The sequence below is a fragment of the Ascaphus truei genome, chromosome 4, assembly GCF_040206685.1.
Source record: "Ascaphus truei isolate aAscTru1 chromosome 4, aAscTru1.hap1, whole genome shotgun sequence".
Classification (NCBI taxonomy): domain Eukaryota; kingdom Metazoa; phylum Chordata; class Amphibia; order Anura; family Ascaphidae; genus Ascaphus; species Ascaphus truei.
In genome coordinates this window covers 43,812,960-43,828,615 of record NC_134486.1, presented here as the reverse complement: position 1 = coordinate 43,828,615, position 15,656 = coordinate 43,812,960, and the positions used below count along the sequence as shown (strand labels likewise).

Here is a 15,656-nt window from a genome sequence, read left to right as displayed (position 1 = left end):
TATTTAATAGCCAATATAATTCTTTTTATTTACATTACCCCCGCTTTGCTAATGTATTTTTTTTATCGATTCTTATAATTTACTCCTTTTTTTTTCCATAGACGCTATATAATTATTTCTTCTTTTCTTTATTTTTTGGCATAGCCGCTATATCATACTTTCACTTTTTATCAACTTTGCTTCATTCACACATCGCCACACATTACATTAATACATTCAACATCATTCACACATCAACTACATACATTTAAATCTTCCAATGCCCTCCGCACGGCAATCTCTGGATGCGCTCCGCATACACTTTTTTTTTTTAAAACATTATTTTTTCTGCCAACATTTACAACTTTATTAACAAACATTTATACAAACATTTTACATCTAACAATCACCTCCGAACGCCAATCTCTGCATGCGCTCAGACTTTCTACAATGGCGTGCACCTACGCACTGTCAATTACATTTATAAAATGCCCGACACACTAAATCTCTTTTACTATTATCCATTTATATAATATTTTCTTTTATTTCTTTCATACCCGCTATTATACTTTTTATTTACATTACCCCCGCTTTGCAAATTTTTTTTTTTTTATCCATTCTTATAATTTCTTCCTTGCCGCTATATCATACTTTCATTTTTAATAAAGTTTTATTCATTCACACATCACCACACATATTACATTAATACATTCAACATTATTCACACATCAACTACATACATTTCAATCTTCCAATGCCCTCCGCACGCCAATCTCTGGATGCGCTCCGCACACACCACTTTCACCAACAACTCATTTCAAAAAAAAATATATATTTTTTTTTCCTGACAACATTTTTAACTTTATTAACAAACATTTGTACAAACATTTCACATCTAACAATGCCCTCCGAACGCCAATCTCTGGATGCTCTACGCTCACATAACTTTCTGCACAATTTTATTTGAAAGTTTTATTTTAAAATGTTATTTTTGTTTGTGGCAAAATAAATTTCTTTATTAAATGCTCATTTTAAATACTTTTTATACAAATACATCATATTTAATGTTCATTACTGCTATTTCACAACACCCACCCACCCTTACTCTTCACACACCCCCACCCACCCACCCTTACTCTTCACACACCCCCACCCACCCACCCTTACTCTTCACACACCCCCACCCACCCACCCTTACTCTTCACACACCCCCACCCACCCACCCTTACTCTTCACACACCCCCACCCACCCACCCTTACTCTTCACACACCCCCACCCACCCACCCTTACTCTTCACACACCCCCACCCACCCACCCTTACTCTTCACACACCCCCACCCACCCACCCTTACTCTTCACACCCCCCCACCCACCCACCCTTACTCTTCACACACCACCACCCACCCACCCTTACTCTTCACACACCCCCACCCACCCACCCTTACTCTTCACACACCCCCACCCACCCACCCTTACTCTTCACACACTCCCACCCACCCACCCTTACTCTTCACACACCCCCACCCACCCACCCTTACTCTTCACACACCCCCACCCACCCACCCTTACTCTTCACACACCCCCACCCACCCACCCTTACTCTTCACACCCCCCCACCCACCCACCCTTACTCTTCACACACCCCCACCCACCCACCCTTACTCTTCACACACCCCACCCACCCACCCTTACTCTTCACACCCCCCCACCCACCCACCCTTACTCTTCACACACCCCCACCCACCCACCCTTACTCTTCACACACCCCCACCCACCCACCCTTACTCTTCACACACCCCCACCCACCCACCCTTACTCTTCACACACCCCCACCCACCCACCCTTACTCTTCACACACCCCCACCCACCCACCCTTACTCTTCACACACCCCCACCCACCCTCTTCACACACCCCCACCCACCCACCCTTACTCTTCACACACCCCCACCCACCCACCCTTACTCTTCACACACCCCCACCCACCCACCCTTACTCTTCACACACCCCCACCCACCCACCCTTACTCTTCACACACCCCCACCCACCCACCCTTACTCTTCACAACCCCCACCCATCCACCCTTACTCTTAACACACCCCCACCCACCCACCCTTACTCTTCCCACACCCCCACCCACCCACCCTTACTCTTCCCACACCCCCACACACCCACCCTTACTCTTCCCACACCCCCACCCACCCACCCTTGCTCTTCACACACCCCCACCCACCCAGCCTTGCTCTTCACACCCCCCCCACCCACCCACCCTTACTATTCACACCCACCCTTACTATTCACACCCACCCACCCTTCCTCTTCCCACACCACCACACACCCACCCTTCCTCTTCCCACCCACCCACCCACCCACTCTTCATTTATGTTCCCACACCCCCACCCAACCACCCTTCCTCTTCACACACCCACCCTTCCTCTTCACACCCCCCCACCCACCCTTCCTCTTCACACACCCCCACCCACCCACCCTTCCTCTTCACACACCCCCACCCACCCTTCCTCTTCACACCCCCACCCACCCTTCCTCTTCCCACACCCCCACCCACACACCATTCCTCTTCCCACACCCCCACCCACCCTTCCTGTTCCCATACCCCCACCCTTCCTCTTCCCACACCCCCACCCACCCTTTCTCTTAGCACACCCCCACCCACACACCCTTCCTCTTTACACACACCCACCCACACACACTTCCTCTTCCCACACCACCACACAGCCATCCTTCACACACAACACACCCATCCAAACAACATTCCTCTTCCATCACACCCCTACCCTTCCTATTACACCACCCACCTTTACCACCACCACCCCCACATAACTATTTTCTTTTACACACTTTCACAGGTCACAACAAATACTATTTTTCTACGTAAACACAGCACAGGAAAAGTTTTACTCACAAAAGGTAACTTATTAATCTTCATGTATGCATTCTACAACAATTTTATTTACATCATACCTACACATATTACACACACCCATCCACCTTCCTCTTCAACCACAATTCCTATTACACCACCTTTAACACACACCCCCATACAAACACTTTTTTACACACTTTCACACGTCTACAAAATACATATTGTTTCAACATACACACACTACATTTTTCAACACCACCACACTCACATCGTTCACACACACACACACACACACACACACACACTTTCTCTTCACCAAACACAACCAACAAAACAACATTCATGTTCCCTCACACCCCTACCCTTCCTATTCCACAATTACTCTTCAAACAACAAAGCACCCACCCACCTTTACCACCACCACACCCACATAACTATTTTCTTTTACACACTTTCACAGGTCACAACTAAAGTATTTTTTCTACTTCAACACAGCACAGGAAAAATTACACTCACACAAGGTAAGTTATTACGTTTCATCTTTGCATTCTAAAACAATTTAATTTACATCATAACTACACATATTAAACTTTTTATTACATACATTACAGCATTATTAAATCATTACATACATATACACCATTATTACATCTCATTTTTACTTTTCATAATTTACAATACACATTTATCAATTACACTAACATTCACATTTACATCTACAAACACACATTTATTAACTTTTTTCCTTCTTTTTACAGGCATCAACAGTACCGGCTTTCACAATTCTACAAACCCCCCAAATACACCCCTCCAACTAAATACATCCTTCCTCTTCCCTCACACCACCCCCCATTACTCTTCACAACACAACACCACGCACCCTTCCTCTTCACCCCACCCCCACCCATCCACCCTTACTCTTCACACACCCCCATCCACCCACCCTTACTCTTCACACACCCACCTCCACACACCCCCACCCACCCTTCCTCTTCACACAATCCACAAACACCCACCCTTCATATTACCACACCCACACACCCTTCCTCTTCCCTCACCCGCCATTACTCTTCACAACACACAACACACTTCCTGTTTAACACAACAACCTTACTCCACACCCATCAAACCCTTACTCATCCAGCACACACACCCAACATTCCTCTGTTACACACCAACATTACTCTTTATCCCCTGAACACCATTACTCTTTTTACCCCTTTCACTACACCCCTCAAAATATAACTATTTTATTTTACACCCTTTCACAGGCCACTAAACTATTAAGACTCCACAACTACAAATACATTCCACTCACACAAGGTAACTATGTTTACTTTTTCTATACATTAATAAAACACTTCCATCCATTTACAGGTTATAACTGTACTATATTACTTTTGCAGGACTCAACAACACCAGCCACACAAATCATCACCCACTTTGGAGCGTCTACACCTCAAGCATCTTCAACCTGGAACATCTTTACAGCCAGAAATCCATACACAAAATACAAGGTCAGTATGTTACATACATTTACATCTACTATTTTTATTACTTTTTAACATCTATTTATTTTATACAAATTACATCAACACACACCATTCCTCTTTACAACCACCACACTCACAACTTTACTCTTTTACTACGTCACACACACCCTTACTGTTTACCAACACCACACTTTAAACAACACCACATCCACCCTTACACTTTCTCACACAACACCTCTACAATTTCTCTTTAACACCCACAACACACACACCCTTACTCTTTCACACTACCACACACAACATTCCTCTTTAATACAACATCACACATGCCTTTATCAGTACAACACACATTTTTATACACACAACACAGTACTATTACAATACACTACACTATGTTTTTAAAACTATCATCACATACACATAATAACTATATCAACACTACTAAATTTACTATAACTATAATACACTCTTTTTAACCTTAACATGTCCCTCTGCAAACAAGACTAACTACCATTTTTTACACACTTTCACAGGACTGTACACTGACGCCATTCAACCATCTGGACCTGTGACATCTGATGACATCTTTACAACAGGTCGCATGTGTGAACTGTAATAAAAATACAATATTATAACTTTATACACACACACACACACACACACACTACTTACCTTTTAAATATGCCTCCAAAAAAAATTAATCAAACATCACACACAACTACACTGACAACAGCTCACAGTACATCACAAACATGCAATTACCAATATGACACACAACAACCATCAACATCAAGTGCAACAACATTACTACAACAACAAACTGATAGTACAACAACAAAATACAAACATCTACTAAAACTACAACAAATGAGAGAACGAGCAAAAGTAAGAAGAGATACACAAACACCAGAAGAACGAAGTGTACAAAATCTAAAACGCAAGAATTCACTACTCAAACAAACTGAAGAACAATATGTAATACGCCTTGAAAAACAGAGACAACAAAATATAAAAGCAAGAGCAAACAAAAAAAAAGTTAATATTCTAAACAAATCTACTACTTTACAACAACACCCTACAACATCAACTGCTGCTAACACAACAGAACAACATGAAATATGCCTTGACAATTCTACACAACAACAAACACACAGTGTAATACATATCAATTTAACACGCAGCGCTTTCAGCTACGAACCTCATATACAATACCAAAATCATCAACACGTCAATATAGGACACCTTTCCACTATTTGTCCATACTGTCAAGCTAAAACATTCCCTAACGAATCTGCAGGAATGTGCTGTAGAAATGGAAAGATTTTACTGCCACCAATACAACAAACACCTAATGAACTGCTTTCATACATGTCAGGAACTACAAGTGAATCAAAACATTTCCTACAAAATATACGCAAATACAACTCATGTTTTCAAATGACATCATTTGGTGCTACATCTGTCATCAAACAACATGGATTTCAATCTACTTTCAAAGTACAAGGTCAAGTTTACCACAGAGCAGGATCTCTACTTCCATTGCCAAATGAAAATCCAAAATTTTTACAAATTTACTTCATGGGAGATGAAGAACAAGAAGCCGATCAACGATGTCATTATATACCAAACATAAGACGTGACATTGTTCTATCCTTACAAAAAATGTTACATCAACATAATCATCTCATTAACACATTTAAAACATCACTGGAACGCATGCCAACTGATGAATATAAAGTAGTTATCAGAGCTGACAAAACACCAGTGGGTGAACATGAACGTCGCTTTAATGCTCCTCAAGTTAACGAAGTTGCTATTGTTATAGCTGGACAACAATTTGATAAGAGAGACATCATTCTTCAAAGGCGCACAACCTCTCTTCAACGCATTTATGAAACACATCGCTCATATGATGCACTTCAATACCCTCTCATATTTTCTCATGGTGACGATGGATACCACTTCAATATAATGCAAGTAGACACAGCTTCAAAATCTAACACTAAGAAAACTGTTTCATCTATGAACTTCTACGCATACAGAATAATGATAAGACATGGAACACAAAACCACATATTACACTGTAGACAACTGTTTCATCAATTTATTGTTGACATGTATGCTAAAATTGAAAGTGAACGTCTTCTATACATACGTTTACATCAAAAAGAACTTCGCGTTGATCAATACATACATCTGAAGGATGCTGTTGTAGATGATGGAAACATTGATAACATTGGAAAAATTTTAATTCTACCTGCAAGTTTCACAGGAAGCCCTAGGCATATGCACGAATATGCTCAAGACGCTATGTCATATGTTAGAGCATATGGACGACCAGACTTCTTTATTACATTTACATGTAATCCATCTTGGACAGAGATAAAAGAAGAACTATATATTGGACAGGCACCCAGCGATAGACACGACTTAGTAGCCAGAGTATTCAAACTAAAGCTACAGAAATTGATGAACATCATAACCAATAAACATATCTTTGGACAAACACGATGCTGGATGTACTCAATTGAGTGGCAAAAACGCGGACTTCCACATGCTCATATTCTGATATGGCTAAAAGAAAAACTACATTCAATACATATTGATAACGTAATTTCAGCTGAGTTGCCTAATCAATACGAAGACCCAATACTATTTGCAATCATCACTAAAAATATGATTCATGGACCATGTGGAAACATTAATATTAATTCACCATGTATGAAGGACGGAACATGCACAAAAATTTTTCCAAAACAATTCCTTTTGGAGACACAAAGTGGAGATGATGGATATCCTCGCTATCGAAGACGTGCTCCATCAGATGGTGGATATACAGCAACAATACATCTTCGAAACAACACTAATATACAAGTCGACAACAAATGGATTGTTCCATATTCTCCACTACTTTCTAAAACTTTTAACGCACACATTAATGTAGAATACTGTAATTCTGTTAAATCTATTAAATACATTTGCAAGTATGTCAACAAAGGAAGCGACATGGCCATTTTTGGCATCACTAACGACAAGATCAAAGATGAAATTTCACTATATCAGTTGGGACGATATATTAGTAGTAATGAAGCCGTTTGGAGGATTTTGTCTTTTCCAATTCACCAACGTCATCCAACTGTTGTTCACTTAACAGTTCATTTAGAAAATGGACAAAGAGTATACTTCACACCTCATAACGCTCACTCACTTGCAGCTCAACCACCAAACACAACTTTAACTGCCTTCTTTCAATTGTGTCAAAATGACTCTTTTGCTAAGACATTACTATATCCTGACATTCCTAAATATTACACTTGGAATTCATCTACTAAAATTTTTAACAAAAGGAAACATGGAGTACGTATTACAGGAGAAGACGCCGTACAAAGTGAAGCATTGGGTCGTGTATATACAGTTCATCCAAATAACGCTGAATGCTTCTTTCTTAGAATGCTACTTCATAATGTTCCAGGACCAACTTCTTTTACACATCTCAAAACTGTGGATGGACACCTTTGTCAAACTTATCGCGAAGCTTGCCAAAAACTTGGATTACTAGAGGATGATCAACACTCGAATACTACTTTATCAGAAGCTGTTTTACATTCTTTACCTAATAAAATAAGAAACCTTTTTGCTATTATCATTACCACCTGCCACCCATCCAACCCTAACACTCTATGGGATACCTACAAAGACTACATGAGTGAAGATATACTGGCAAAAGCACAAACAGACAACCCAACACTACACTTACATTTTTCTCCAGAAATTTACAACGAAGTACTCATTTTGTTAGAAGATAAATGCCTAGCTATTAATAACAAAACACTACTTCAATTAGGAGTACAATCTCCTGAACGTCACCACCGCGATATACTTAATTCAGACATTATGCGTGAGAGAAACTACAATATTATACATCTTAAAAATTATGTTGCATCAAAAAAACCTATGTTAATTCCACAACAATTACAAACATACCAAAACATTATGTCTCACATCACAAAGGAACAAGGTGCCATTCTTTTCCTTGATGCTCCAGGGGGAACAGGAAAAACATTTCTCATCAACTTACTCCTTGCAGAAATTAGAATGGAACACAACATAGCACTTGCTATTGCATCATCTGGAATTGCAGCCACTCTTATGGATGGAGGAAGAACTGTGCACTCTGCTCTTAAATTACCTCTAAACATTGCCAATGAAGAAAACCCAACATGTAATATAACAAAAAATTCTGGACAAGCACGTGTACTACAAACTTGCAAACTTATTGTGTGGGATGAATGTACAATGGCGCACAAAAAATCACTTGAAGCCCTTGATAGAACATTAAAGGACTTACGTAACTGTCAAGACATCATGGGAGGAGCTGTAATACTTTTAGCTGGTGATTTCAGACAAACACTTCCTGTTATACCAAGATCAACACCTGCAGATGAACTTCATGCATGCCTTAAATCTTCTCATCTATGGCACAATGTTAAACATTATCCTTTAACTACAAATATGCGAGTACAACTTTTAGGAGAATCTAATACTCAAGATTTTGCAAACAAGCTTCTTCAAATTGGTGAAGGTACTTTACCTACTAACTTATCTGGAGAAATTGATTTTCCAACACAATTTGCACACATGATGACATCACTTACAGACCTCATACATCACGTATATCCAAACATCATACAAAATTATAACAATCACCAATGGCTATGTGAACGAGCCATACTTGCAGCAAAAAATAATTGCGTTAATGACATTAATCATCAAATACAAGATATGATTCCAGGAAATATTACAGAATACAAGTCCATAGATACCGTCGTAGATAATGATGAAGCCGTTAACTATCCCACTGAATTTCTTAACTCACTTGAGCCGCCTGGAATGCCACCACATCGCCTTCGAATTAAAATTGGAACACCCATCATGCTACTTCGCAATCTCAACACACCTAACCTTTGTAATGGAACAAGACTCTGCATCAAAACATTAATGCCCAACCTCATTGAAGCTACTATATTAACAGGAAAGGCCACAGGAGAAGATGTCTTCATACCCCGCATTCCACTCATTCCTACTGACATGCCCTTCAATTTCAAACGCCTACAATTCCCAATCAGACTGGCATTTGCTATAACCATCAACAAATCACAAGGACAGTCAATTAAGTTCACTGGAATCAACTTACAATCACCATGTTTCTCCCATGGACAGTTATATGTCGCATGTTCTAGAGTAGGCTCATCCCATGACTTATATATATTTGCTCCAAATGGATCTACCAAAAATGTGGTTTATAAACAAGCATTACAATAAACATTTACTATTAGCATTCTTACACACATCAAATTACATTTACTACAACACTACTTTTACATTTACACACACATATCACGGATTTTCATCCAGGGATTGTTCCGATTGCCAATTCTTGGAGTCAGGAAGGAATTCTTTTTTCACCTTAATACGGTTTTTTTTTTGCCTTCCTCTGGATGACAACGTATGTTCACACATACAATTAATTTTCTATTATCAACTTGCATTTAATAACAACTATCATTTATTACTATACCAATTATTATCACATGGACTCTTACATATGTTTATTACAAATGTATATACCACTTTTTATTCTTCATCAACGACAATAAAATATTTTTACAAATTTTATATATTACTCTTTGTTTTCATTGTATTTCATTCATATACTTTTTATTACAAACAACATTATTTTTTATTTTATCCATTCACATTCCGGCCAACGCCGGGTCTATCAGCTAGCATTACAATTAACATTGACTTTCCTCAATTTCCATGAACTCTACATATTGCCATAAGAAATTACAAAAAAATTAAAGACACTCAATACACTACTGTCATCTTTTATTACTACATTATTTTACAACACACACTTTAACATTACATCAAATACACTCCTCTCAACAATGGACATTCACATCTTTCAAGAAGCATTTCCAACAATAACATTTTCAAAAATAACTACCGTAACAACTAACATACACTTCAAACATTTGCCCTCATATACATGTGCTTTCTACTACTGTTGATTTACAAACACAATTCTAACTCATATTACATAACATTGGCATCACATTACAACTTTCACATACAACATTTACACATACTTATTCACACTTCACATCCCGGGCAACGCCGGGTTTCTCAGCTAGTATTCTTATAAATGTGCATTATTCATGTTTCCCCATGTTTTAGAATGTTTTCTAAATGTTTATCCAATTTCAATCTGCCAAAAGAACTTAATAAAGACTGTATTATGTATTATTCATGATTATTTTTATATTTGTATTTTTTGGTTCCTGATAAAATAAAATAAATATTTATTCACATTCCTGCTAGTCATAACCATTTACAACAACCACAACCCCCCCCCCCCACCCCTACAGTACACCAATGAATCAGTTAATGGTTTTTTTAACTCTCAATTCTCACAATGCTGTGCAAATCAGATTTACATTTCAAAATCGAGAAAGGATTTTCCAAAGCGTTACCGTTAACTAAGCATCAAAGGGTTGGGGGGGGGGGGAGGGGGGTGAGTCATGTGCAGTAATCAGCTAGCTCCCATCTCAAAGAGGATTACACAATGGCAATATTCTGAAAATTAACGACTCTGTGGGGAGGGGGGGTTGGCGACTCATGCGCAGTAAGCAGCAAGCTCCCATCTCTAAAAGGATTAGAGTACACGCAGGCGCAGTGAGGCGATTGACGCTCGGCTAGGGACGGATTAAAAACACAATGGCTAACTAACTACAGAAAATGAATGACTCTGTGGAGGTGTCTGTCGATAAGAGTTTGTGTGTGCGTGGGGGAGGGATTAGTTGTGCAGCAGTTCAAAGAAATAACATACTGTACTGTAGAGTACAGTAATTTCAAAAGGCAGTTCATCATAATACTGTAATTTGATCCCTACACTCCCCAAATACAGTACATAAAAAGCACACAAATCAACCATGTGCAGGTAAACGCACAGATTTAATATCGTAATATCAAGATTGTTTTTGCAGGCTTGTGGATAAAATAAAAGTTAAAAAATCCTAATTAAACATTTTTTGGGGGGCACTCAAGCAAGCAGTGGTGTGTGAAGTTGCAGGCGCATCTCAAAGAGAATTACACGCAGGCGCAGTGAGGCTTTGTAGGTCGGCTATGGACGGATTCAGAACACAGTGGCAAGATTCAGTAAATTAATGACTCTGTGGAGAGGGGGGGTTGGGTGACTCATGCGCAGTAAGCAGCTAGCTCCCATCTCAAAGAGAATTACACGCAGGCGCAGTGAGGCTTTGTAGGGCGGCTATGGACGGATTAAGAACACAATGACAAGATTCAGAACATTAATGACTCTGTGGAGAGGGGGGGTTGGGTGACTCATGCGCAGTAAGCAGCTAGCTCCCATCTCAAAGAGAATTACACGCAGGCGCAGTGAGGCTTTGTAGGTCGGCTATAGACGGATTAAGAACACAATGACAAGATTCAGAAAATTAACGACTCTGTGGAGAGGAGGGGGGTTGGGTGACTCATGTGCAGTAAGCAGCTAGCTCCCATCTCAAAGAGAATTACACGCAGGCGCAGTGAGGCTTTGTAGGTCGGCTATGGACGGATTAAGAACACAATGGCAAGATTCAGAAAATTAACGACTCTGTGGAATTTCAAATCCTTGAGCTAGCGTTCGTGGGGGAGGGGGCTGCAGGGTACAGCTGCATGAAGTTCAAAGCTAAAGACATACATTGATTTCAAAAGGCAGTTCATCATAATAATACACTCCCAAATACAGTACGTAAAAAGCACACAAATCAACCATATGCAGGGTCGCAGTCAAAAGCTACAGCACAGATTGAATATCGTAATACAGTAAGATGGGTTTTGCCATCTCTTGTGGAGAAAAAAAAATTACAATAAAAATTAAAAAAAAATTTTTTACTCACTCAGGCAAGCCAGCAGTGGTGGACGAAGTTACAGGCGCATGTGCAGTAAATTCCTGCTGTCAAGCAGGAATGTGATTGAAACCAGACACACGTTCAAAGGAATGGTGTGGGAGAGATGTACTGCATTGCACAGAAGATAAGAAGTTGAAATACCCTGCAGTGCAGTTAATTATCCTGAGCGAGGGGAGAGCGCTGTATATGCCGAAATGTGACACTGTTACAGTACTGTACACGCCTATGCGTTTCAACAATTTTCAAATGTGACATACCGTACAGCAGCACAGCACTGCAAATGCATGTATACTTTAAATATGCAAATTTACAATTACTGCGCGCGCACACACAGACTGTGTACTGACGTAGGTTGAACCGCGAAGGTATTAGACTTCCAAGACAACAGCTCGCAAACGCCCCCCTGAGTTTTTACACGGCATTGCAGTATTGCAGACAGCGAGAATAAAATGCTAATATCACGAGCGCGAAAATAACGCAGTTCACTCTGGGCGAAAACGACAAAAAAACGCATCTAACCGGGATAATCTGAGAACCGCGGATCTAGCTGTCTTAGACTCAGATCGGCCGCCAATGTATGTGAGTCTACGTTTACTTTTATATGTAATAAAACGTATATTATTTTAACTTGCAGTCTATATTATCCTTGCTGGGACGGCACATGGGACAAGGAACAAGATCTGTGATCGTGGGATAACACTTTGTGAATTGAAGATCCCAGAAAATATACCATTTCCTAGGAAGGGGCTCACACATGGCCGTGTGAGTATATGTTTATAAACTTATATACCTACCCCATCCCCTGATCCCTGAGTGAGGTTTTGCTCACTGCAGGGCTGTTACATTGCCTGACTGACATTGTGTCATATATCTTTATATATCTATTTCATATGTGCGCTCACCACCACCTCCATTCTACCAACATTTGAGGATCAAGGGATGATCCTCTCCAGGTTGAGCTGCAAAATTCACGAAGGGCTAGTATCACTACTTTCATTTATTTTTATTTTTAATGTTTTGCTTGTGTAATACTGTGATTGTATTAAATAGTCAAGACAGGGTAGTTAACCTCATAACTTGTGAAGGGAGCGCTGTAGTATTCTTCATCTTCTTAAAAGCTGTAGGCTTTTTTGGCGATAAACTGGCGATAAGGGGCTTATCGCTGCTTATAGCATGAGGTTATGCATTTGAGAAACAAGAATAAACAGGCAATTTACTAATTAAATAGGGATAAATTAGGATAATCCTTGATGGAGAAAGTTTTTGCAGTGCTTGTAGACAGCAGGCTTAGCAATAGTGCCCAAAGTCATGCAGTAGCTACAAAGGCAAATAAGATCTTATCTTGCAAATGGACAATGGATGGAAAGGAAGTAAACATAATTACAGTATGTCACGTTATAAGCATTAGTAAGACCACATCTTGAATATGGAGTAGAAGTTTGGGCACCACTCCATAGAAAAGAGATTATGAAACCAGAGAAAGTAGAGAACCGAGCCACCAAATTAATAAAGGGGATTGATAATCTGATTTATGAGGAGAGGCTATATAAATTAGATTTATGTACATTAGAAAAGAGGCGTGTAAGAGGGGATATGATAACTATATACATATATTTGGGGACAATACAAAGTGCTTTCAAAAGAATTATTCATCCCACGCGAAGTACAAATGACACAGGGTCATCCCTTAAGGTTGGAGGAAAGGAGATTTCACCAGCAACAAAGGAAAATGTTCTTTACATAAAGTGCAGTTAAAATGTGAAATTCATTATTCATGGAGACTGTGATGGCAGATACAACAGATATCATCAAAAAAGCTTGGACATCTTTTTAGACAGGAGAGGTATACAGAGGTGCACAGAAAATGTCTATATGGCTATATCATGACGTGAATTTCTGTTGAACATAAGAAGACAAAACTGTGTCCTTATTTTCCTCTGCGAGCATACTATTTCATGTAAGGCCAAATGATTGTGAACAGATATACAGTATTTGCACCTTCATTTTATTTTCGTCCGCATAAGAGATTAATGTACTTACTATCAAATGAAACAAAAAGGATAGTCTAAAAAAAAGAAGAAGTGAAAGAATGAGATAGAGAATAAAGAAACCTACATGAACCATGTGAAAGAAGAATTCAGCCAACATTAACGGTTTTTAATAATCGCGTACTGTTGCTACAAGTATTCCCAAAGGAGATAATATTAACTCAAGTGGAATCTGAACATAAATGATAACCCAGTTGTGGAAAGATGAAGTTGTCCTTGGCATCTATGATCCATAACCCAGAATTCAGAGTGATACAATATACAGTACGTGACTAAAATATTATTGGACTATGGAGTGTGAGATCATGACGGGTCAGGCCTAAATTCACAATTGTCATTTTTTCCCCCAAAACTAAGTAATTAACACAAAAAAACATCAAATGTACATATTCTAAAATGCTGACAAATGATGTGGATTTATTTGAGCAGAAATTCCTTAAGCACTTTGTAATACAGTACCAAATTATCTACAGTATGCATCTAATTGCCAATACTTTTCAAAATCAACATGGCAGAGTCAGGAAGAAGTGTCATGTTATATGATTTATAGTTTACAGGTTCTGTCACAGAAAAGTAATATCAACAGATGTTGAAATTAGTAAAATGCCCCATGCATGACATTTTTATAAATTTTATCCAGTAATTAAGAGGCAGGGCTTTATGTCCTTTAAATACAGGCATAGTACAAAAAAATATAAAACATAAAGAAGTCTTGATTAAATCAAAGGAAGATTACAGCACTTCTACATTTATTGTAATAGTACAGTATTCAACAAACTGTAAGTACTTATCACCGCTAAACTGTCTCTGGTGAATAATAAACAGCTGTGATCCGATTTATTATACTAACATGACAGTTCTTCATTTTAAATCACATTCAATTAAAAGTATGAAAACCAAGCAATATGATCAAGAATACATGGTTTACCCACAATGCAGCCTTGGCAATTATTGGTGATATAGCAGAAGGAGAGCTCTCCAAGATCAGCTAATTTGAAATACAGCAGTAATGATTGCTTGTGTAATTATTGATGGTCCATAAAACAGGTAATTATATAGGACTACCGAAATGGAAAAGCGTCATATATTAATATAAATATATATTGATAGACTGCAGTATACAGTGCTTTTCCTTTTCGGTAGTCCTGAGCAATTATTGGTAATTTGTATGTGTTTCGATGGTGGTTGTATACCCATCTTGACTCAAAAATACCAGTGTTGAAAAGGTGTTATCTTTACTTGTGCAAAAATTATGAGTGTAAACTCTATTATTAATC

General features: G+C 39.0%; 1 protein-coding gene across 1 annotated transcript; it reads left to right on the top strand.

The window, feature by feature from the left end:
• The first annotated feature begins 2,638 nt into the window (after positions 1 to 2,638).
• Positions 2,639 to 10,188, top strand: LOC142492723 (uncharacterized). Its single transcript, XM_075595639.1, has 5 exons — positions 2,639 to 2,906; positions 3,323 to 3,383; positions 3,621 to 4,185; positions 4,269 to 4,379; positions 4,889 to 10,188. The coding sequence occupies exon 5, from the start codon at positions 5,037 to 5,039 to the stop codon at positions 9,675 to 9,677; it is 4,641 nt and encodes a 1,546-aa protein (XP_075451754.1). The 5' UTR covers positions 2,639 to 2,906; positions 3,323 to 3,383; positions 3,621 to 4,185; positions 4,269 to 4,379; positions 4,889 to 5,036; the 3' UTR covers positions 9,678 to 10,188.
• Positions 10,189 to 15,656: the final 5,468 nt, after the last annotated feature.